We start from the raw sequence: 23,886 nt of genomic DNA, 5'->3' as shown, positions 1-23,886 counted from the left end.
GATGCAATTTAGCAGCAGCAGCTGTTTCTCCTGGCCATCTTGATTCCAGCTTGTGCTTCATCCAGCCCGGCATTTCTCACGATGTACTATGCATATAAGTTAAATAATCAGAGTGACAATATACAGTCTTGATGTACTCCATTTGCTATTTGGAACCAGTTTGTTGTTCTAACTGCTGCTTCCTGACCTGCATACAGATTTCTCAAGAGGCAGGTCAGGTGGTCTGGTATTCCCATCTCTTTCAGCATTTACCACAGTTTATTGTGATCCACACAGTCAAAGGCTTTGGCATAGTCAATAAAGCAGAAATAGATGTCTTTCTGGAACTCTCATGCTTTTTTGATGATCCAACAGATGTTGACAATTTGATCTCTGGTTCCTCTGCCTTTTCTAAAACCAGCTTGAACATCTGGAAGTTCACGGTTCACGTACTGCTGAAGTCTGGCTTGGAGAATTTTGAGCATTACTTTACTAGCGTGTGAGATGAGTGCAATTGTGCAGTAGTTTGAGCATTCTTTGGTATTGCCTTTCTTACAGATTGAAATGAAAACTGACTTTTTCCAGTCCTGTGGCCACTGCTGAGTTTTCCAAATTTGCTGGCATATTGACTGCAGCACTTTCACAGCATCATCTTTCAGGATTTGGAATAGCTCAACTGGGAATTCCATCACCTCCACTAGCTTTGTTCATAGTGATGCTTCCTAAGGCCCACTTGACTTCACATTCCAGGATGTCTGGCTCTAGGTGAGTGATCACACCATCGAGATTATCTGGGTCATGAAGATCTTTTTTGTACAGTTCTTCTGTGTATTCTTGCCACCTCTTCTTAATATCTTCTGCTTCTGTTAGGCCCATACAATTTCTGTCCTTTATTGAGCCCATCTTTGCTTTGCATGATATACTCTGTATATATGCTAAATAAGCAGGGTGACAATAAACAGCCTTGACATACTCCCTTCCCAATTTTGAAGCAGTCCATTGTTCCATGTCTGATTCTAATTGTTGCTTTTTGACTTGCATACAGGTTTCTCAGGAGACAGGTAAAAGTGGTCTGATAGTCCCATCTCTTTAAGAATTTTCCACAGTTTGTTGTGATCCACACAGTCAAGGCTTTAGCACAGTCAATGAAGCAGAAGTTTTTCTGGAATTCTCTTGCTCCATGATGTGATAGATGTTGGCAATTTGTTCCTCTGCCTTTTCTAAATCCAGTTTGTACATTTGGAAGTTCTTGGTTCATGTGCTGCTAAAGCCTAGCTTGAAGGTTTTGAGCATTACCTTACTAGCATGTGAATTGGGAGCAATGGTAAAGTAGTTTTTCAACATTCTTTGGCATTGTTTTTCTTTGGGATTGGAATGAAAACTGAACATTTTCCAATCCTGTGGCCACTGTTGAATTTTCCAAATTTCCTGACATATTGAGTGCAGCGCTTTAACATCATCATCTTTAAGGATTTTAAATAGCTCAGCTGAAATTCTAGCACCTCCACTAGCTTTATTCATAGTAATGCCTCCTAAGGCCCACTTGACGTCACACTCCAGGATGTCTGGCTTTAGGTGAGTGAACACACCATTGTGTCATCCAGGTCTTTGAGACATTTTCTGTATAGTTCTTCCATGTATTCTTGCCACCTCTTCTTAATCTCTTCTGCCTCTGTTAGGTCCTTACCATTTCTGTCCTTTATTGTGCCCATCTTTGCATGAAATGTTCTCTTGGTATCTCCAATATTCTGCCTGATATAACAAGCTGCTGTACAGCATCCTTTTCGGCTTCCCCCAACCCAGCATTTAATGTGCACATCCATTCTTTTCCCATCAGCACACTGAATCAGACAAGACAGAAATCAATCCCTTGGGTAGAAAAACCAGACCATTAGATTCACTTTTTTGTTTCCCTTCCCAGGGAGAATCTAGGAGTTGGGAGTGCCGGTGCTTTACTGGGGAGTAGGCAGGGGAGACGGAGGAGCTAAGATAGGCAAATGGGAAGATCTTTCCTACTTGCTTCTTTATGTCTCTTCTTGGCTTTGCACTTGGCTTATATGCAGAGTACATCATGAGAAACGCTGGACTGGAAGAAACACAAACTGGAATCAAGGTTGCCAGGAGAAATACCAATAACCTCAGATATGCAGACGACATCACCCTTATGGCAGAAAGTGAAGAGGAACTCAAAAGTCTCTTGATGAAAGTGAAAGTGCAGAGTGAAAAAGTTGGCTTAAAGCTCAACATTCAGAAAATGAAGATCATGGCATCCGGTCCCACCACTTCATGGGAAATAGATGGGGAAACCGTGGAAACAGTGTCAGACTTTATTTTTGGGGGCTCCAAAATCACTGCAGATGGTGACTGCAGCCATGAAATTAAAAGACGCTTACTCCTTGGAAGGAAAGTTATGACCAACCTAGATAGCATATTCAAAAGCAGAGACATTACTTTGCCAACAAAGGTTCGTCTAGTCAAGGCTATGGTTTTTCCTGTGGTCATGTATGGATGTGAGAGTTGGACTGTGAAGAAGGCTGAGTGCCAAAGAATTGATGCTTTTGAACTGTGGTGTTGGAGAAGACTCTTGAGAGTCCCTTGGACTGCAAGGAGATCCAACCAGTCCATTCTGAAGGAGATCAGCCCTGGGATTTCTTTGGAAGGAATGATGCTAAAGCTGAAACTCCAGTACTTTGGCCACCTCATGTGAAGAGTTGACTCATTGGAAAAGACTCTGATGCTGGGAGGGATTGGGGGCAGCAGGAGAAGAGGACGACAGAGGATGAGATGGCTGGATGGCATCACTGACTCGATGGACGTGAGTCTGAATGAACTCCGGGAGTTGGTGATGGACAGGGAGGCCTGGCGTGCTTCGATTCATGGGGTCGCAGAGAATCGGACACGGCTGAGCAACTGATCTGATCTGTTGCAGCCTCTTAACTGCTTTCTCATAAAGGTAATTTGGCACCTATATTGTGTTTTTTAAATTTTTAGATATTTATCTTTTTGTTTTTTGGCTGCACGATGTCTCTTTGCTGCGCTTGGACTTTCCCTAGTTGTGGTGTGTAGGCTCTCATTGCTGTAACTTCTCTTGTTTGGAGCATGGACTCTAGGAGGTGCTGGCTCAGGAGTTGTGGCACACGGGCTTAGTTGCCCCGAGGGCATGTGGAATCTTCCGGGACCAGAGGTCCAACCTGTGTCCCCTGCACCAGCAGGTGGATTCTTTGCCACTGGACCACCAGGGAAGTCCTACTGTTATTAAGTGAGTGTCTCCATGGGAAACAAAGGCCTGGAATTTCCTATTCCACCATCTTCTTGCTATCACTGCCCTTGTTACATTTTTCAGTTTTGAAAAGCTCAAACTTACAGAAAAGTTCAGACTACTATAATGAACACTCACCTAAATTGACCAGCAAAACTATGGCTAATATTTTCACACATTTGCTTTATCTCTCTGTCTCTCTTATGAACAAACACTGAACCATCTGAAGTTAAGTTACAGACACATGTTTGACTCTAAATATTTCATGTGTATTCTTTAAAACAGGATGATATTTGTCAAATGATGATAGGATCAACACTTGATATAACAGTATCGAATTGATTGTTTCCTATAGAAAAGAGTTTTTTTAAATAGAACTTTTGGGATTGGCAGGCTTTTGGAAGCATCCGTGGGTTAACGTCATTAATTGTGGTTTGGTGACTTAGGCTACTGTTGACTGTTTGGCACTCCACATCATGTTTACTGGACTGAGTTCATACCTGATGGGCTGACTTTAAGAAGTGAGGCCCTGATGCTGATTAGTTTGCTTTTAAAATCCGTGTTCACTGAGGTGAGCTGCTGATCAATCAAACAGGCTTAAGAACAGCTCTGATGGTTACTTTTAATTATGGCTTCTGAGCAAGCAGTGTTTTCCAGCATTTGTGGGGATCCTTTTATAATCAGTCCTCTCTTTTCATCCTCATTCAGTCAAAGCTGAAAGAGCGACCGAATGTCCAGATTTTTACCACCATTTTTGTTGATTGTTCCTGAGTGTTCCCTTTATGGAGATATGATTTTCAATTTGCACATTCATCATTGTGATTTTATCTTGCTTTTATCTTTGAATCATTTGCTGAGTCACTGTTAGCCCAGTGGCTGGGTGGAATCATTTAAAAGTTTGGACAACAGACACTGAACAACAGTGACACAACAAATAAAATGAGAAGTTCCTGTACTATTAAAAGGGAAAGGAAGACACGCCATAACCATGTACCAAGATTTTGCAAGACTGAGGAACAAAACAAGGCCTAACAGCTCATTGAGTTTACCTTAGTCAGTTTGTCTTTTCTTTCAACTTTAGTTTTATCTCCCCTAACACATGGGATCGCAGAGTCGGACACGACTGAAGCGGCTTAGCAGCAGTAGCAGCAGTGTATTACATAATATAGTTATTAATATATAAGCCATATTATATATTATAATACTGTATGTTACAATATTATATAAATTTTTAAAATATTTAATTTTTATTATGTAACATACCTTTAATTCCTTTTCAACCTGGCTGTATTAGCAAAGCTTGCTGCTGCTGCTAAGTCACTTCAGTCATGTCTGACTCTGTGTGACCCCATAGTCAGCAGCCCACCAGGCTCCCCCGTCCCTGGGATTCTCCAGGCAAGAACACTGGAGTGGGTTGCCATTTCCTTCTCCAATGCATGGAAGTGAAAAGTGAAAGTGAAGTTGCTTAGTTGTGTCTGACTTAGCGACCCCATGGACTACAGCCTACCAGTCTCCTCCATCCATGGGGTTTTCCAGGCAAGAGTACTGGAGTGGGGTGCCATTGCTTCTCCAATTAGGAGAACTAAATTACAGATTTAGAAAAGTGATTGTTTTTATTTTTAATTTTTTCTTTTCCAGCTTTAAAAAATACATTTATTTATTTAATTTTATTCTTTTCCAGTTTTACCGAGGAGAGGTGGTGGTTTTTTTTAGTAAAGTTTACATCTAAGCACATCATTATTATTGGTTAGGGGAACATGATAGACTGAATAAAAAATACAAACTTTCAATCAGTATAGAATAAAAAGTATTATTATGTAAAAGTATTTAAGAAGGAGTGTGATATATAGAAGAGTATTGCTCCCACTGTCTTGGGAATTATAGATTTTTTTTTCTGATTTTCTGTTCTTTTGGCCACATAGCTCGAAGGATTTCATTTCCCTAATCAGGGATTGAACCCAGTCCATGGCAGTGAAAGCCCAGAATCCAGCTAGTCCACTAGGGAAATCCCCCAGAGGTCTTGGGAAAACACATTTTCAGTGTGTAGCTACCAGCTTATTCTTAAGATCTTGAATCAGCAACCCACTTTCAGGAAACATCAGTTACTGGAGGGTCTCTGGAGAATGTCAGTTCAGAATCTCCAATAGCTGTAACTTTTCAGTTGTGTTAAGGTCTTTATATTTTTCTAGAGGATTGTCAGTGATATAGACAATAAGGTTTTGGAGTAAAGAACAGAATCCTGTGTAACTAAAATTTACCCCATATTGCTGGATAAATAAAATGAAACATTCTATATAGGAAATTCAAGATCTAATAGTATTTTAACCATTGTGAGTGTTGTGGCTTTCAACAGGCAAATGTTTTAACTTATCCAGAAAATAAATGTACTATTAATAGTATATATTCATAAATGATCAGTCAGTTCAGTCGCTCAGTCATGTCCGACTCTTTGTGACCCCATGAATCGCAGCACGCCAGGCCTCCCTGTCCATCACCAACTCCTGGAGTTCACCCAGACTCATGTCCATCGAGTCAGTGATGCCATCCAGCCATCTCATCCTCTGTCGTCCCCTTCTCCTCCTGCCCCCAATCCCTCCCAGCATTAGAGTCTTTTCCAATGAGTCAACTCTTCGCAGAATGATAGAGGGAACCAATTGCTAGAATTCCTTCAGTGATCTCAAAGGATCTTTTAGGGCATGATCTTAGTGTTTGCCTTATTTTCACAATTTTTCCAGGTTAATTTATGTTGTAATAGGGCATGAACTGGCTAAGTCCTCTGTTCCTGGAAGTGTTCACATAATGGTTTGATTCTGTGGCCAATTTGTCCCTACTATGATGGGCTGTTTCATGGAAGATTCCACAAATGTTCATTTGGGGTGTTACTGGGTGCTGTCAGATGGCCATTATGGATTTGCCAGACTTTATCCTCATAAATTGGATACCTTAATCATCCCCAGTATTTCTTTTCAGAATTTGGGTATTCGGATTTTATCCATCTATGATGAACTCTTTAAACTTGTACATGAATTTATTGTTCTTATTTTTGTTTTTGATGATTTAATGATGTCCTTGTATAATGACTTTAATCAGGGAAATCTATTTAGCATGATAATCTGTAAATGTATTTATATAGTATATGCAAAGTATTTCTATAGTGACTATAGAATAGTATACTCACTTTTGTAATATCTCTACTATGAGTGTCTAGCTTTATGACAGCTATTATTTTAGCATGAAGACATCAGGTAATTGATGTATCTGTTATCTGTATATCCTTTTGGTAATGGTTGCACAATCTGTGACTATACTAAAGCCACTGAATTGTACACTTCAAATGGGTAAATTGTAAGGAATGGAAATTATCTCAATAAAGCTGTTGGGAAAAAAGGGAGGAATGAAAAATATGACATTTATTTCACATAAAAGAATAAATATGAAAAGTTACTCAAATTCATTATCAGAAAAAGGCAGATCAAGACCACAGCAAGATACTCTTTTACACCAGTGTTCAAAAGTATCAAGTTCTAGGAAAAAAATATTGAGCTCTCCTATAAAATTGCTTGTGGAATTATGAATTAGGAACAGTACTTGGGAAAGCAAGTTGTCATTGCCTTATGTTCTTATTTCCTGTGACTCAGAAATTCCAGTAAGTATATACCAATAGAAAGAACTTTCTGATGAGATTAGTAGTGAACACATGCATGCTGAAATGTGTAAACATTTGAAAGATCCAAATTACTCAATGACTCAATATTTTTCAAATGACCAATGCAAACTGATACAAAATCATGCATGATTAAAAGATCCATTCAAAATTCAAGATACACTAATGTACTTTAATGTAACAGAATATAAAAAGTTCACCTGATTTCAGATTCCACATTGCAATGAATCTTTAAGAAACTATTGCTTGTCAAGTTTTGGTGTTACATAAAAGAAGAATATCCACAATTATTTGAAGAGGCTATAAAAACACTGTTTCTTTTTCCAACTACCTCCCTATGCCAGGCTGGATTTTCTTCCTGTTCTTCAACAAAACAACACAGCACAATAAATTAAAGGCAGAATACTTTCTGAGAACTCAGCTGTCTTCTGTTAAGACAAACAAAAAAGTAAAACATAATGCTATACTTCTAATTATTTTCATAAAATCTTGTCATTAAAATATATTATTTATACTAACACATAGTGGACTTGTTTTTGTTTTTAAATGAATTTTAAAAGTAAATGTTTTAAAATTTCTAACAAAACAAAACCAAAGCAAGCAGCAGGAGAATATGCAGGTCAATGGCAAACATGTTCAAATGGTAGAGCTTCAAAGCAAAAGGTCTAGTAACCTTGTTAAACTCCTCCATGTAGCTACCAAATGACACTATTCCAAACCAAAAGGTCTAATTACTTAGAACAAAGACCTAAGTGTAACAACCTTATGCAAAAACTTAAACATCCCAGGCTAAAACAATAAACACAGTAATAAGAAGTCAATGAAAGTAGAGCTCAGGTGGTTACTGAAACTCACTCATCTGGGAGCTGACCTGACAAAGTTTGGACACGAGAGCTCAGTAAGAGCACCTGTTGATCCAGAGCTTACCTGGAATAATGCAAAATCAGCTTTTAAAACAATCTTAGTGGAAATTCCAGAATTGCCAAGGGATAATGAGACTTCCATTGCCATCTGAAATACAAAGACAAAGCTGAATTTACTTCTTACCATAGTAATGGAGAACTACACTGATCAGGCAGAATCTGAGCAAACCTAACTGCAGGAGTCATAGAGTCTTTGGAAAGCATGGCATTCAGGATGGGTGGGCTTTGAGAGACATAGAAGGGGTGGCATGATCCTTAAAAGCTTGGTTACGCAAGTGACTATTGTTGATTAGTTGGTACTCTAAGGCATAATTTTTGGATTGAGTTTATCCCTGATTAGCTGACTTTTATAAGCAAAAGGCTAATGATGATCAGTTGGCTTACAAAAGCATGTTCACTGAGATGAGTTGTGTTTATCAGCTGAATGTGTTCTCATAGTGACTTGGTTCTATTTTTGTTTAGTCACTCAGTTGTGCAAAGTTGTGCAAAGAGTTTGCAGAGTTCCGACTCTGCAAACCCATGGTCTGTAGCCTACCAGGCTCCTCTGTCTATGGGATTTCCCAGGCAAGAATACTGGAGTGCATTGCCATTTCCTTCTCCAGGGGAGCTTCCTGACCCAGGGATGGAACCCACATCTCCTGCATTGGCTGGTGGATTCTTTACCACTGAGCCACCTGAGAAGCCTGACTTGGTTTTATAGCTGCAGAAAAATTCATCTTTTTCTAAATTTGTGAGAATTTCTCATTCTGATTTTCTTATAGAACCATAGGACAGTTATCAAATATATTTGTTATAACATGTCGTTGTTCAAATTTCACTACTCCCTTAGAGCAAAAAAATTTTCAATTGAAGCATAGTTGATTTACTAGATGAGTTATAAGCTGGAATCAAGATAGGCGGGAGAAACATCAACCACCTCAGATGTTCAGATGATATCACTCTAATAGCAGAAAGCGAAGAGGAACTAAAGGATTCTTGATGAGGGTGAAAGAGTAGAGCGCCAAAGAATTGATGCTTTCAAATTGTAGTGCTGGAGAAAACTCCTGAGAGTCCCTACTGATCCATGATCATGCATGCATTTAGTTGTTATAGCCCTTGAATCATCTTTATTCTGAAACAGTTCCTCTGCTTTTGTTTCTCATGACCTTGTTATTTGAAGAACATGGGCCAGCTTTTTGTTTGACATTGGTTTTTATAGAACACCCTTCAAATGGATTTTTCTGATTCTTTCTTAATGGATAGATTTAGTTTATAAATTATTGGTAGGCACATCACAGAAGTGATGTTGTTACCCCAGTGAATTACTTCATGGAACCTCAGTGATACTAGTTTGTGCAAGTTTTGGTGATTTTCATAGTTGTCTCCACTGGAAGGTTACCATTTATCTCTTATTTACTAAGTATCTTATGAGGAGATATTTTGAGACTGTGCTCCTCCTTAGACTTTTGCTCAATGGTTTTAACATTACTGATAATTATTGCCTGAATCAATTATCATGGTTGCAAAATGGCATTTCTTAACTCTGTCATTCTCTTTCTTTTATTTACTAATATTTTTAGTATCAGTATAGGCTCATGATTCTTATTTTATTCAATGGCCTATGATTCCACTGTTCCAGATTCAGCCAGTGGGAGCCCTTTAAGCTGGCTCTTGTGTCCTTTAAACATATTCCCAACATTTTTAAAGTACTTGTTACTTTCTGACACAAAATAGATATTCCAGGCTCTTCTTATACTTTCTCAACACAGCCCTGGTATTAGTCATTTCTCTAAGGATATTTGGATCCTTTCAGTGAAACATTTTTTTCCCATTAAAGTAGTTTGGATTTCACTACATATTAGTAAGTACATAGATAGTTGCATAGTATTCTACAATATAGTTGTACCTAATCTATTTAACATGCCTTCATTGAGTTGTTTCTAATCTTTTTTCTTAAATCAAACAATCCGGCAATGAAATGTCTCCAAACTTTATGAATGAGCATATTTGTAGGATAATCATTTAGAAGTGGTATTTTTGCATCAAAGAATTTGTAACTTTGATAAATACCGCAAATTGTCTTTCCTAGAGATTGTACCAATTAACATTTCTAACAGTATTATGAGGGCCAAAAACGAAGCTTACAAATTTAGGTCCAAATTCTGTTTTATCCATAGTACATTTAGAGGACTTAAATTTCCGATTGTATTATTTTACTAGAATAGGCAGTTTAAGAAAAATTTCCTTGATCCAGTGATCAGGAAAAGTAGAACATGTAATCCTGCCTATGAGTAGCCCTGGTTATGAATTCAAACTGGATTAATTTTCTAAATTTATGGTTATGTTCTTTCTCCACAAAGGCCTGAAGCATAACAATGAGTCACTATTCCTTTTGGCTGCTCAAGACTGTCAGTTTCAATTATCTTTGTAGCTCTTGAGCTTCTAAAGACTTGTTTTCCCTCTGTAAATATGTTTTGAAATATAGGCAAATGATTTCTGCCATATACCGAGGGGTCCTTTCAAAAGCAGATATTTGTATTTCAATTGCAAATAATATTAATAGTTAAAAGCTGTCCTATAAAAGTTATAGAAAATTTGTGCCTGGAGCACAGTAGGAATCTCAGACTTTGGTTCTGAAAAGAATAGTTCAGGGGCATATTAAAAATGTAGACTACTTGACTTGTCCAAGAACAACTGATTCAGTAGATCTGAGAGAGATGCAATGATTCTGGAACCACATTTTGAGACTTGAAGTCAAAGTCAGTCGTGTCCGACTCTTTGTGACCCCATGGACTATATAGTCTATGGAATTTTCCAGTCCAGAATACTGCAGTGGGTAGCCATTTCCTTCTCCAGGGGATCTTCCCAACCCAGGAATTGAACCCAGGTCTCCTGCATTGCAGGCGGATTCTTTATCAGTTGAGCCACAAAAGAAGCCCACATTTTGAGAAATATAGCATTAAATAACTATTGATGAACTGTAGTCTCATACTTTTAATGTGGGCTAGAAAAACCATTTCAAGGAAAAAGTGTTTTGTTGTTGTTGTTGAGAGAGTATTCATGGTTTTCTAACATGTTTTATTTAAATCTGAGAAACCAATGTTTCTATGGCTAATATTTTCTGAATATTTATAGCATGTACCCACTCATTGTTTAAGCATTTTTCATGTATTGATTTACATATACCTCATAAGCCCATGGATGGAGGAGCCTGGTAGGCTGCAGTCCATGGGGTGGCTAAGAGTCGGACACGACTGAAGCGACTTAGCAGCAGCAACAGCATAAGCCTATGAGGCAAGTGCAATTACTCCCATTTTACAGAAAAGGAAACTGAGGCACAAGAGGTCAAGTGACTTGCCAGTCACATCGTTAAGAAGTTGTAGGGTCAGGATTTAAACCCTAGTAATCAGCCGCTGTCATACTATATTGCCCCTCTCTTTTCATTTTAACTTGAAGGAACTCAATTTTCTCATCTGAAAAGGAGTTGACTTGGTCTTAAATGGCAGGAACCCTCTGCACAGTTCAGTGGAAAGTGTGTAGTTACATGTACAGATAAAGCTCTTGGTCTGTTAAAGGATTAAAACACCTCTTAGTTAATATAATTATATAACATTGTGTAGTAGGTCTGAATGCAAGGGTAGTAGATTTCATGATGGTCATGGGTTATGTTGTTAGTTCTATATTTTTATTGTATAGGAACTAATAATGGGATAAAATAATCTTTAAATATTTTTCCATCTATTAATTATTGAAAAGTCCATCTCTGAGTAACATAGGATTTAAAAAGCTAAAAAGATCTCAAAGTCTGCCTTTCTGTAAATGAATCTAGCAACCTAGATAGCATATTAAAAAGCAGAGACATTACTTTGCCAACAAAGGTCCGTCTAGTCAAGGCTATGGTTTTTCCAGAGGTCATGCATGGATGTGAGAGTTGGTCTGTGAAGAAAGCTGAGCACTGAAGAATTGATGCTTTTGAACTGTGGTGTTGGAGAAGACTCTTGAGAGTTCCTTGGACTGCAAAGAGATCCAACCAGTCCATCCTAAAGGAGACTGGTCCTGGGTGTTCATTGGAAGGACCGATGCTGAAACTGAAACTCCAATACTTTGGCTACCTCATGTGAAGAGTTGACTCATTGGAAAAGACCCTGATGCTGAGAGGGATTGGGGGGCAGGAGAAGAAGGGGATGACGGAGGATGAGATGGCTGGATGGCATCACCGACTCAATGGACATGAGTTTGAGTGAACTCCGGGAGTTGGTGATGGACAGGGAGGCCTGTTGTGCTATGATTCATGGGGGTCGCGAAGAGTCGGACACGACTGAGCGACTGAACTGAAGTCATTGGATTGAGGGTGCAAGACTTTTATGTTCTGAGGGGAAACAGAGATACAGGATTTGGAGAGGCAAAGAAGATAGAAATTAGTTGAATGAATAGATGAAAGATGGATGAGTTAATACATGGACAAATTGATAAACTAAAATAAAATATTCATTGGGTGTCAGGTAATATAAAATTCAGTGGGAGCCGGTTCATGGTGGTCGCTTCAGAATTCCTATAAAAGAGAAGCTTGGGTATAGCAATCTAGTTGGAAAGATGTCTGGAGAAGGGTCTATGTGATGAATGAGATTTGTCTAGACTCTGTATCTTAGTATTGATACTTTAGATCAGACTGAGCAAATACCAAAGAACAGGGAGGAGGCAATGATTGAGATAATGGCTGGAACTAATGCCCCTCAGGCTAACCTGCAACTCTTCCACTTCAGGCATATGTAAGATACTTTAACAGGTTTACATACAAAGAGCTATCAGCAGGGAGACAACATTTAATTCTCCATTGGGATAAAGTAGAAAAGAGAAGGATTTCATTAAAAGGTATATTTTAGTTGACATTTACCACACTTGAAAAATTGACTTAATGGTTTAAACACAAAGAATAACATAGACCTTCAAAGGCACAGAAAATTTACAGATTTTGGCAGATTGTTTAGAACCTGGCTGAAGTGGGGCTCAGGCTGGAGGTGAAGCAGTGACCCAATAATAGGCTTGCATGTTATGCCAAGAATTTTGAAATTCATCCTGTGATTGATGGGAACTGCTAAAGGATCTCGGGTGTGAGAGTGACAATGATAAATTACAAAACATTTCAGGAAGAGCATGGTTGTACACACTTGAAAGAGGAGCAAGATGACCACCCCAACCTCTTTTTTATAAATGAGGAATTAGGGGGAAAAAAAGAGTAGAACAAAGGCCCTACACACAAGGGATTGATATTCTAGTGGGGAGAAGCAGACAATAAAAAAATAGATACACAATGAAATATCAGAGTGTGATAAGCGTTAGAAAGAAGAGAAAAGCTGAGCGAGGCACACCAGCATTGGGTGGAGGTACTGAATACTTGTCTCAAGACAAAGTTAATGTTTTTTCCACTAATCTCACACCCTTCATAAAAAATAACAGGATTTCAAGATCCTCTCTCTTTCCAAAACAAGAGCTCCACAATACTGAGATCTCAATCCAATGCAATGCTGTCCATATATTTCAGTCTAATAACCTCTTTCCCTTCTTAAGTATCTGTGTTTTGCCAAAATGCAGAAAACGAGCAAATTCCCCTCCAAATGTTTAAGGATTTGCTACCAGACTGCATTGAAAAGCTTTCTCCTCCATTATGACTAAAGTGTCTCTACATTTCATCCAGACACAGCTTTAAACTATTTCTTAAAATCTTTAATTTCCACAGCTTGGCTCACAAGGACTTGTGTGTCTCCTCTCTCTTCCTTCATCTTTTTCTTTAAGAAACACGCTCTGAGAGCTTGCTTTGGTAGACGCTTTGCTAGGTGCTGGAGAAGGCAATGGCACCCCACTCCAGTACTCTTGCCTGGAAAATCCCATGGATAGAGGAGCCTGGTGGGCTGCAGTCCATGGAGTCGCTAAGAGTCGGACACGACTGAGCGACTTCACTTTCACTTTTTCACTTTCATGCATTGGAGAAGGAAATGGCAACCCACTCCAGTGTTCTTGCCTGGAGAATCGCAGGGACGGGGGAGCCTGGTGGGCTGCCGTCTATGGGGTCACACAGCGTCGGACACGACTTAAGTGACTTAGCAGCAGCAGTAGCAGTTGCTAGGTGTAGATAACACAGAGCAGGGCAAAACCACAGCCCTGAATTCAGTACAGCTGATAGTTGTACAGTGTGGATAAGTAGAGGCTCAAGCCGGGTGCCTGCACCCATGAGACCAGGGTGGAAAGACCAGTTGCTCTTGGGCCTTGGATGCTATTTTGAAGTAGATACAATTTTGAGCGCAGCGGGAAGTGCTCAGAGGTCTATAAAAAGGGTAACGACTTTCATTCCTCGGTGGCTCAGACGGTAAAGAGTGCTGGAGACCTGGGTTCGATCCCTGGGTTGGGAAGATCCCCAGGGGGAAGGAAATGGCAACCCATTCCAGTACTCTTGCCTGGAAAATTCCATGGACTGAGGAGCTTGGTAGGCTACAGTCCATGGGGTCGCAGAGTCGGACACGACTGAGCGACTTCACTTTCAATGACTTTCATTAAGGGTATAAGTAGGTTCTTCAAGTATTAAGTCTCCCAAGAGTTAAGTGTTAATCAAGTCCCACCCTTCAACACCTGAGGCCAATTAGAAGAATGTAGATCCTAAATCGACTGAATCAAAATATCTAAGGCGGTAGGGGGTGGGGGGGCAGAAGCAGGCAGTTGAATCATGAATATGCTCCCGGCCATTGTTATGTACACTTAAAACATGAGAGCCTCTGGCCTCTTCAACGTTTTCTCACTTGGCTTTCACCTGAAGTCGGTACTATTATCATCCATATTTTACACAGGAGGAAGTTGAGGCATAAAAACGTTGATTAACTTGCCAAGGTAAGGCGGAAGTAGGGTTGGAATCTAGACCAATCTAAACGCTGCTCTTAAATATTAGAGTACAGTTATCTCCTGTTGTTAAATGATTTGTTGCTAATACTTCAACAAATACTGGACTTGCAGTTTGAAGATCCACTAAATTTAGTCTGGTGAACTTGGCGATCCGCTTACATTTTGAATTTCAAGTTTCTAGATGGTAAAATTTGGGCCCAACCTCCCTCCCCACCCCGCAAGGTGACCTGAGGGGTAGGGCGGGACAACAGGCGGGGAATGAAGGCGATCGATGATTTGGGCACTCCGCCCCCTGTTGGATTGGCTCGAGCCTCTCCCGCTAGGCCTGTTTTACTCCCGCGCGCTCCGAGGCCCGCCCCCGCCGCCATCTTGGTCGAGGAGGGAGCGGGCCGCACGCGGGAGTAAACAGCCCGAACCGGGAAAGTGGAGCTGTGGCCACGTCCGGGTGCTGCAGGGCAGCGGCGGAGACGACGCAGGCCTGTCCTCGTACGTCGGGGTGAATGCTGGGGTGTCAGTGCTAGGCGGCGGGGAACCTTCAGCCTGATCAATCTCCGCCCCCTCGCGGCGAGACGCCTCGTTCCCCGGGCTTCTCCCGCCCCCAGCTGGTCTCCTCCCCCTGTTGAAAGCTGCCCGGGAAAGTGGTGGCGGGAGCGGGTCGGGACCGGATCGCGGCGTGGCCCTGGGTGCGTGTTGCGGCGCTCAGGGGAAGGTTAGGCCTTTGGGTTTGTGTGCCAGAGGCCCCGGTGTGGACGCGGTGGGGCTGTGAGCCCGCGTCGGGAGCGCGGGTCTGGGGCCCGGACTCACGCCGGGCCGCCCGGGTCGGTTTCCATCGGTCACCGGATTGTCTCCTCTTCCGGTCCGGGCCTCAGGGTGGCCGACATGACGGCCGCGGATCAGAGCCCCCTGGCACCGCTGTTGGAGACTTTGGAAGACCCTTCCGCCTCCCTTGGAGAGCAGACCGACGCTTACCTGACCCTGACCAGGTGAGGCCTGTTGGGGGCGGGTGGGGGTGGGGCGCCCTGGTGGGTCGTAGGGGGAAGACAGTCCGAGTGCTGCACGCCGAGCGAGTTTGTGTATTCAAGAAGCTTTGCAGCTTGTTGGGGGACGCCGGGGTCGCTAGTGAGGCGAGGTGGGGTGGAGGGTGCGTGCTGGGTGACATTCCGGGGTGCAGGTGCTGCTGCCCTTACGGTGTCTGTTTGGAATGAGGAAGCCTGCACGTGTGTCTTGTAAGAGGAGGATTAAGAAAAATTTGGGAGGGATTTGGCCAGAGTAGTGGTTTTTCAGTGTAAGCCACCTGTATTTCGGGACAGTGGGGAAACCCAGAATTGGTTTTTTAATATAGAGCAATAACTCGAGTTTTATTTAACCGCAAGTGCTTCGCAGACTGTATTTTTCCGACTTATCTGTCGGTTGTTTGGAAATTGATACAAAACGATAAATGTTGAGTAAGTTTTAGTAAATTTGTAACTAGCGATAGGTTTCCTTATTTCCTCTTCACTTAGTGAAGCTGTCAAAACGTGTACTGTGTGGATGCACAAGTTATTCTGAGGTTTATTCGCGTTTAGTTGTTTAGTCGCTAAGTTGTGTCGAACTCTTTGCGACCCCATGGACTGTAGCCCACTCTATCCATGGGATTTTCCAGGCAGGAATACCGGAGTGGGTTGTCATTTCCTTCTCCAGGGGATCTTCCCGAGCCAGGAATCGAACCCACGTCTCCTGCATTGGCAGGCAGATTCTTTACTGCTGAGCCATCAGGGAAGCTTCACTTTTCCAGATGTATATCGCATTAAATATTCTTAAGTATCTTAAGTACTGCATCAATTTGCCAGTGTTCTAACATGATGTTTAAAAAGATTGTGCAGATATTTCATAGTTCATTTTTGTATTTGCCATTTGCATAAACTTAATGCTCTTTCTGCTTTTAAGTCGTATGACTGGAGAAGATGGAAAAGAAATCATTACAGAAATTGAGAAAAAACTTCCTCAGCTATTTGAAGTTTTAAAGGTACGTATCTGTGTTGTAAATAGTAAATAGTTTTTTTTACTTTGTGGAGGGAAAAAGATTTTGCTAACTAACTCAAAAACTTTGACTCTAAAATAAAATAACAGGGTTATTATAGTACTATTTGAGGACTTGCAGTGTATCAAGTGCTGTCTAATTTTCTTGTTTTCTCTTAATCCTCCCTGTCCAGCTGAGGCTCCTCTTTAAACCCCACTTTGCAGAAGAAATGGGTTTAATGTGTGTAAATTTAGTTGCGGTGACCACTTGAGTCCAAAACTTTCACTCTTAATAGAACAGTGCTTCTAAATGATTCTGTAGTTTTGTCTTTGATCTACTGTGTCGGTAACATTCATTTTTTTATCTTCACTCACCCATATTTCTGCCATTCTTGCTTGGTTAAAAAACAGTTATTATGCTTATCTTGTTTGCTTGTTTATAGGGAGGTTGTGTAGTTTTGCATCAAACTGAGGACATATATTCTTGTCCTCGTTTGAGTATACTGTGGCTTTGTGGCTTTCCTAAACACCTAACTTAATTTCCTTGTTTTTGGAATGAAGAGGTTGAACTAAATCTCCAAAGTCCCTTTGAGTTCTTATTTTTATGACCCTGTTTTTGTGCTTCTACATGGAAGTAGTCTAAAGATGTTTATTGCACACTTAAGCATTATTTTTGTCTAAATATTGAGGCACTGGGGATACTGCCTTGCCTAACCTTAAATATTTTTACAGCTTTCAGTTCTTTTTGTTCATATAAGGAGGAACTTCACTGTGTAGTAGTTCAAGACTTAGCAATAAGTAAACAATGTTAATGGTATTATCCCATTTTTCTTTGTCATTTTCACATTCCAGTACTGTTTGATGTGATGATGACATGTATCATCTATTTGGTATTTGAGAGTATGTAGGATCAGGAAATCATTTACATGCAATTTGAATCAAGTTGCATTGTTTGTAAATAGAGTTGGTAACTAAAATGCCTGATGAATAATTATTTAGAAGCCTGTGGATGGTTAATGATAGGATGATCAAAAGTTGATCACACATATGCTAGCTGCTATTTAGGAGATACAGTATTAGCTCTCATAGTCTTCAGTGTGTAAGATTTCATCTATTTGTGATTATCTGAACTGATTGCCTTAATATCCCATGTATCTCAGGGTTTAGTATTTTCGATGTTTGGTTGGATTAATTATAAAATGGGTGCTCCAAGGAAGTGTCTGTTCTTATATATGACTGCTAACATTTACCATTCTTCCTAGTCAAGCATAGCAAATAGTTGAAGATTTCTTGGATATCTGATTTTAGAAGCAAGGGGGAGACCTGAAGATACATTAGTTTGGAATAGGAAATGATGCCAAGAAAGATGCAAGGTTACAAGTAAATGTAGGGTTAGGAACAAATGGCAAGACTTTTGCGTTTGACAGATTTGAGATTTTATAGCTTTTACATGTAGAATATGGGGTTGGGCTTTGAACTCCAAATGGTCATGGATTCAGAATCTTCTATCTGAAGTATTGAGATGACATTTAAAGCCACTTGCGCTTCAGCTACTTAGTGAATGTTACTTCTAACTCCTTCCCTCTCTGTTAGAGGTGTTGTTCCACTCTATAGCTGAATGTCAGCTTTTGCCTTTGAATCTTTGCTTACTTTATGTAAGTTTTGCTCCTACTTTTACTTCTTTTCTAGTGTCTTCACCATCTTCCATTTGTTGCCCTCCGCCTTTTTTTTTGTTTTTTTTTTTTTGCTTTCAGGTATGCAGAGATGCCCTTTTTTTTTTTTTAAGGAAAATTCTTAGCTGATCTCCACATAGTTTCCCTCTTTCTTTGTCAAGCTGTATCCATGGTCTCTAAATCTTCAGTTCAGTTCAGTCGCTCAGTTGTGTCTGACTCTGCGACCCCATGAATTGCAGCACGCCAGGCCTCCCTGTCCATCACCAACTCCTGGAGTTCACTCAGACTCACATCCATTGAGTTGATAATGCCATCCAGCCATCTCATCCTCTGTCGTCCCTTTTCCTCCTGCCCGCAATCCCTCCCAGCATCAGAGTCTTTTTCAATAAGTCAACTCTTCACACGAGGGGCCAAAGTATGGAGTTTCAGCTTTAGCATCATTCCTTCCAAAGAAATCCCAGGGCTGATCTCCTTTAGAATGGACTGGTTGGATCTCCTTGCAGTCCAAGGAACTCTCAAGAGTCTTCTCCAACACCACAGTTCAAAAGCATCAATTCTTTGGCGCTCAGCCTTCTTCACAGTCCAACTCTCATATCCATACATGACCACTGAAAAAACCATAGCCTTGACTAAATGAACCTTTGTTGGCAAAGTAATGTCTCTGCTTTTGAATATGCTGCCTAGGTTGGTCATAACTTTCCTTCCAAGGAGTAAAGCGTCTTTTAATTTCATGGCTGCAGTCACCATCTGCCGTGATTTTGGAGCCTAAAAAAATAGTCTGACACCATTTCCACTGTTTCCCCATCTATTTGCCATGAAGTGATGGGACCAGATGCCATGATCTTCCTTTTCTGAATGTTGAGCTTTAAGCCAGTTTTTTCACTCTCTTTCACTTTAATCAAGAGGCTTTTTAGTTCCTCTTCACTTTCTGCCGTAAGGGTGGTCAGATCAGATCAGATCAGTCACTCAGTCGTGTCCGACTCTTTGCGACCCCATGAATCGCAGCACGCCAGGCCTCCCTGTCCATCACCAACTCCCGGAGTTCACCCAGACTCACGTCCATCGAGTCAGTGATGCCATCCAACCATCTCATCCTCTGTCGTCCCCTTCTCCTCCTGCCCCCAATCCCTCCCAGCATCAGAGTCTTTTCCAATGAGTCAACTCTTTGCATGAGGTGGCCAAAGTACTGGAGTTTCAGCTTTAGCATCATTCCTTCCAAAGAAATCCCAAGGCTGATCTCCTTCAGAATGGACTTGTTGGATCTCCTTGCAGTCCAAGGGACTCTCAAGAGTCTTCTCCAACACCACAGTTCAAAAGCATCAATTCTTCGGCGCTCAGCCTTCTTCACAGTCTAACTCTCACATCCATACATGACCACAGGAAAAACCATAGCCTTGACTAGATGAACCTTTGTTGGCAAAGTAATGTCTGTGCCTTTGAATATGCTATCTAGGTTGGTCATAACCTTCCTTCCAAGGAGTAAGCGTCTTTTAATTTCATGGCTGCAGTCACCATAAGGGTGGTATCATCTGCATATCTGAAGTTATTGATATTTCTCCCAGCAGTCTTGATTCCAGCTTGTGCTCCTTCAGCCCAGCGTTTCTCATGATGTACTCTGCATACAAGTTAAATAAGCAGGGTGATGATATACAGCCTTGACGTACTCCTTTTCCTATTTGGAACCAGTCTGTTGTTCCATGTCCAGTTCTAACTGTTGCTTCCTGACCTGCATACAGATTTCTCAAGAGGCAGATCAGGTGGTCTGGTATTCCCATCTCTTTCAGAATTTCCCACAGTTTATTGTGATCCACACAGTCAAAGGCTTTGGCATAGTCAATAAAGTAGAAATAGATGTTTTTCTGAAACTCTCTTACTTTTTCAATGATCCAGCGCATGTTGACAATTTGATCTCTTGTTCCTCTGCCTTTTCTAAAACCAGCTTGAACATCTGGAAGTTCATGGTTCACGTATTGCTGAAGCTTGGCTTCTTAATCTTACTCCCTTTTAATCTACTCAAGGATTTGCTGATTTTTGCCATTAAAATATAATTTTGTTTTTAATCAACTTTTCCATCTAAAAATTCATTTGCAGTTGTACTTATTTGTAAAAATGTGGTTTTGTTTTTGTAGACTCACATTGCCAGTCAAAACTCAGAGCTCAGTAGTGCTGCTCTACAGGCCTTGGGGTTTTGCTTATATAATCCCAAAATTGCCTCTGGATTATCAGGTAGGTTTGTTGTGATGGAATATTTTTAGAGTTTATAGTTTGATATTGTTAAAAGTACTGTTACTTCTCAATTTCACAACCTGTAGTTTAGGGTTTGCTTTTGAGAATGAGTCTGTAGATTATATCATTAGATTATATCATTGTAGTAAAATTTCTTAGACATAGCTCTAGCTTTGATAACTATAAAATTTGTTCTAAAAGAAAATACAGTAAGCCTATTTTAAAATGTTGAGAAACCATCTTGATAATAAACATACCTGTTTTGGAAGTTTATAATTAGATAGAATTAATTTTGGGAGGTGGATGGGTCATTTATTTTATACAAGCATGTGTTAAGGAATTTACTATTAGAAAAGTTCTTTTACATAGTGGTAAATTAGATAATTTGGAGCTAAAAGTGGTAATGAAAGCACAGGATCTGATGCTCTTCTGAGTTTTATAGCATCCTTGACCCTCTGCATCCTTGGATGCAAAACTCATGGAGATCTCAGTACTACACCATTTCATGTAAGGGACTTGAGCATCTCCTGGTTTTTGATATTCTTGAGGGGAAGTCCTAGAACCAATCCCCCATGGATATCAGGGGAGGACTGTAATCCTAATTGTTGGCTCTATAAGTAGCTTCTCGTAGTATAGGTATGGGGATGATCTTTAGAGATGGATAATTAGGAATAGGGAATAAAGATATCAGAAAGGTGTTACCATCTTTTTTTCCGAGGGAAAAGTTTCCACTTATTTAATATACAGAAATGTTAGCAATCTGAAGTAGGAGTTGTTCATTTTGTAGCAGAGATACAGGATTTATAACATATTGCCAAAAATTGACTCGTACGTTCAAACCTAATCAGTCAGTTCAGTTGTGTCCAACTCTGCCATCCCATGGACTGTAGCACGCCAGGCTTCCCTGTCCATCACCAACTCTCGGAGCTTGCTCAAACTCATGTCCATCAAGTTGGTGATGCCATCCAGCCATCTCATCCTCTGTTATCCTCTTCTCCTGCCTTTAGTCTTTCCCAGCATCAGGGTCTCTTCAAATGAGTCGGTTCTTCACATCAGGTGGCCAAAGGGTTGGAGTTTCAGCTTCAGGATCCGTCCTTCCAATGAATGTTCAGGACTGATTTCCTTTAGGATTGACTGGTTTGATCTCCTTGCGGACCAAGGGACTCTAAAGAGTCTTCCCCAGCACCACAGTTCGAAAGCATCAAACCTAATAATAAGATCCTATAGGAATATTTTGGTTGAAAAATTATTGATTTCAAGTCTACTATCTGTTTTCACTGAGTATACATTCTCTCTGACCAGAATTTTGTGTTTTTGGGGGAAAGTTTGATTATTAGCATAAGTTTTCTGGTCCTTTTCTCTGGATATGCATTTAATTTTAATGACAATGACAATGATTTTTATCTGTTAGGGATTTTAAAGGATGTAAAAGATTCTGCATAATTAAAATTTTTTTTGCTTGTTTTTCAGAGATAAATATTCAAGAACTGCTTTCAAAACTGAATGATATTGTTAAAAGTTCAGATAAAAATGTACGTACTAGGGCACTTTGGGTGATATCCAAGCAGACGTTTCCCACTGAAGTTGTTGGCAAAGTAGTGAGTATGGTTTTTGTATATGTCTTCTTAACTACATGCCACTTAAAAAATAGAGGCTTACTCGATTTGTGTTTGTTTGTTTCTGTCTTTCAGGTTTCTAGTATAATTGACTCATTAGAAATAGTATTTAATAGAGGAGAGATGCATTCTGCTGTTGTGGATTATGAAGCATTAAATGTCATTATAAGGTATGAGTTTGGATACTATACAAATTAGAATAGTTTCATTAATTTAGAATTGAAGGAGTAATCTTTTGGGACTTGAAATTGAATAAGACATTGAAAGAAGGAAATGTCTTCTAGACTAAAATTCTCAAAGTAATAGGAAGAGGAAAGTAGATGTGCATTAAGTTACTAGGTTTTTTATTTTTACTGAAATAGTCTTAAAAATATTTCTGTTAAAGCTTTTGCAAAAGTTTAAAAAATAGAGACTTCTAAGTTGGCTATAGCAGGTAATTTGAAAGTGAAAGTGTTAGTCACTGAGTCGTGTCTGACTCTTTGTGACCATATGGACTGTAGTCTGCCAGACTCTTCTGTCCATTAGATTCTCCAGGCAAGAATACTGGAGTGGGTTACCATCCCCCTCGCCAGGAGATCTTCCTGACCTGGGGATGGAACCTGGGTCTCCTGCATTGCAGGCAGATTCTTTACCACCAGGGAACCCGGTAGCAGGTACTTAGGAAAGCATTAAAACAATTTCTAACAGCGGATGAGGGGAACAGGGAAATCTTCTATCTTCTTCCTACCCATCCTTGCTGTTCACAATGGGTATGCTGACAACACAAACTATTGATGTGCTTTATCTTAACTTGTTTTTCATTCTTTAGTTGAAACTGTTCTTTAGTTGTTGAGCTATGTGCTTTAACTAGTATTCTGATGCCCTGATTGATGTTCACAGTATATCATGGTTCTCTAGCTGTTCTCTCCTGTAAGAATATAATTTGTGTAAAAATAATTACTAAAGTTTTTTAATCTGAAGAAAGATGATGTGTTTTCATTATTTGAAAATTTTATTAAAATAGGGAAGTCTACAAATTAAGTTACGTTAGATCTATTTGTGTGTGTATGTATTGTAGATAATATTCTAAAATAAATGGACCATACTGTGCATATTTCTGTGTACTGTTGACTTTCCCGGTAGTTTAGACATAAAGGTAGTTTAGAAATAAAACTACTTAAACTAATTTAGTCATTGATTTCTCTATTACAGACTAATTGAACAAGCCCCAGTTCAAATGGGAGAAGAGTCAATTAGGTGGGCAAAATTGGTCATACCTTTACTGGTTCATTCAGCCCAAAAAGTACATTTGCGGGGAGCCACTGCTTTAGAGATGGGAATGCCTTTGTTGCTTCAGAAACAGCAAGAAATAGCATCTATCACAGAGCAGCTTATGACTACCGTAAGTAATACTTTTTTGGATATTGCACTGTGAGGTTTTGCACCAAGCATAGGACTCATATTGGTGTAATTGCACTATGATCTAGGAAGTTCCTCTTTGAATTAAATTTAAGAATTGCTTGAATTAATATCACCCACTTCTAATTACGGTAAGGAAAGGAGCTGTCTATTCAGTGTTAACTGCAATCCAGGCGTTTTATTTCATCCCTAAAGAATGAAGAAATTGCATTTTTGGAAAACGGAGAGCATTATCTGATTCATCGCTATCTGGATTGTTACAGCATAATCCCAGGAGCTA

The 23,886-nt window shown here is 40.1% G+C and overlaps 1 protein-coding gene and 1 long non-coding RNA gene across 11 annotated transcripts in view; one reads left to right on the top strand and one right to left on the bottom strand.

The window, feature by feature from the left end:
* Positions 1 to 6,676: 6,676 nt before the first annotated feature.
* On the bottom strand, positions 6,677 to 8,554 carry LOC129647727 (uncharacterized). 2 transcript variants are annotated; one of them, XR_008712463.1, is made up of 3 exons: positions 8,210 to 8,554; positions 7,830 to 7,913; positions 6,677 to 7,330 (listed from the first exon to the last, which is right to left on the bottom strand). It is a non-coding gene; the product is annotated as an uncharacterized LOC129647727 (long non-coding RNA). The 2 variants fall into 2 exon arrangements; XR_008712464.1 differs by having other exon boundaries at positions 8,361 to 8,554.
* Positions 8,555 to 14,497: 5,943 nt separating this feature from the next.
* Positions 14,498 to 23,886, top strand: part of RIF1 (replication timing regulatory factor 1) — a 58,575-nt gene continuing 49,186 nt past the window's right edge. For 7 of the 9 annotated variants that reach the window (XM_055572603.1, XM_055572611.1, XM_055572610.1 and 4 more), the window contains exons 1-7: positions 15,023 to 15,181; positions 15,565 to 15,678; positions 16,622 to 16,700; positions 20,496 to 20,592; positions 22,063 to 22,190; positions 22,284 to 22,378; positions 23,400 to 23,589. In XM_055572603.1, coding sequence (XP_055428578.1) covers positions 15,575 to 15,678; positions 16,622 to 16,700; positions 20,496 to 20,592; positions 22,063 to 22,190; positions 22,284 to 22,378; positions 23,400 to 23,589 — 693 coding nt within the window. In that variant the 5' untranslated portion in view covers positions 15,023 to 15,181; positions 15,565 to 15,574. Of the gene's footprint in view, positions 14,684 to 14,729; positions 14,880 to 15,022; positions 15,182 to 15,564; positions 15,679 to 16,621; positions 16,701 to 20,495; positions 20,593 to 22,062; positions 22,191 to 22,283; positions 22,379 to 23,399; positions 23,590 to 23,886 lie in introns of those variants that run through there. The other 2 variants (XM_055572608.1, XM_055572609.1) reach the window with 2 other exon arrangements.

Source organism: Bubalus kerabau, chromosome 3 (genome assembly GCF_029407905.1).
Source record: "Bubalus kerabau isolate K-KA32 ecotype Philippines breed swamp buffalo chromosome 3, PCC_UOA_SB_1v2, whole genome shotgun sequence".
Lineage (NCBI taxonomy): Eukaryota > Metazoa > Chordata > Mammalia > Artiodactyla > Bovidae > Bubalus > Bubalus kerabau.
This window is presented reverse-complemented; position numbering and strand designations above follow the sequence as displayed.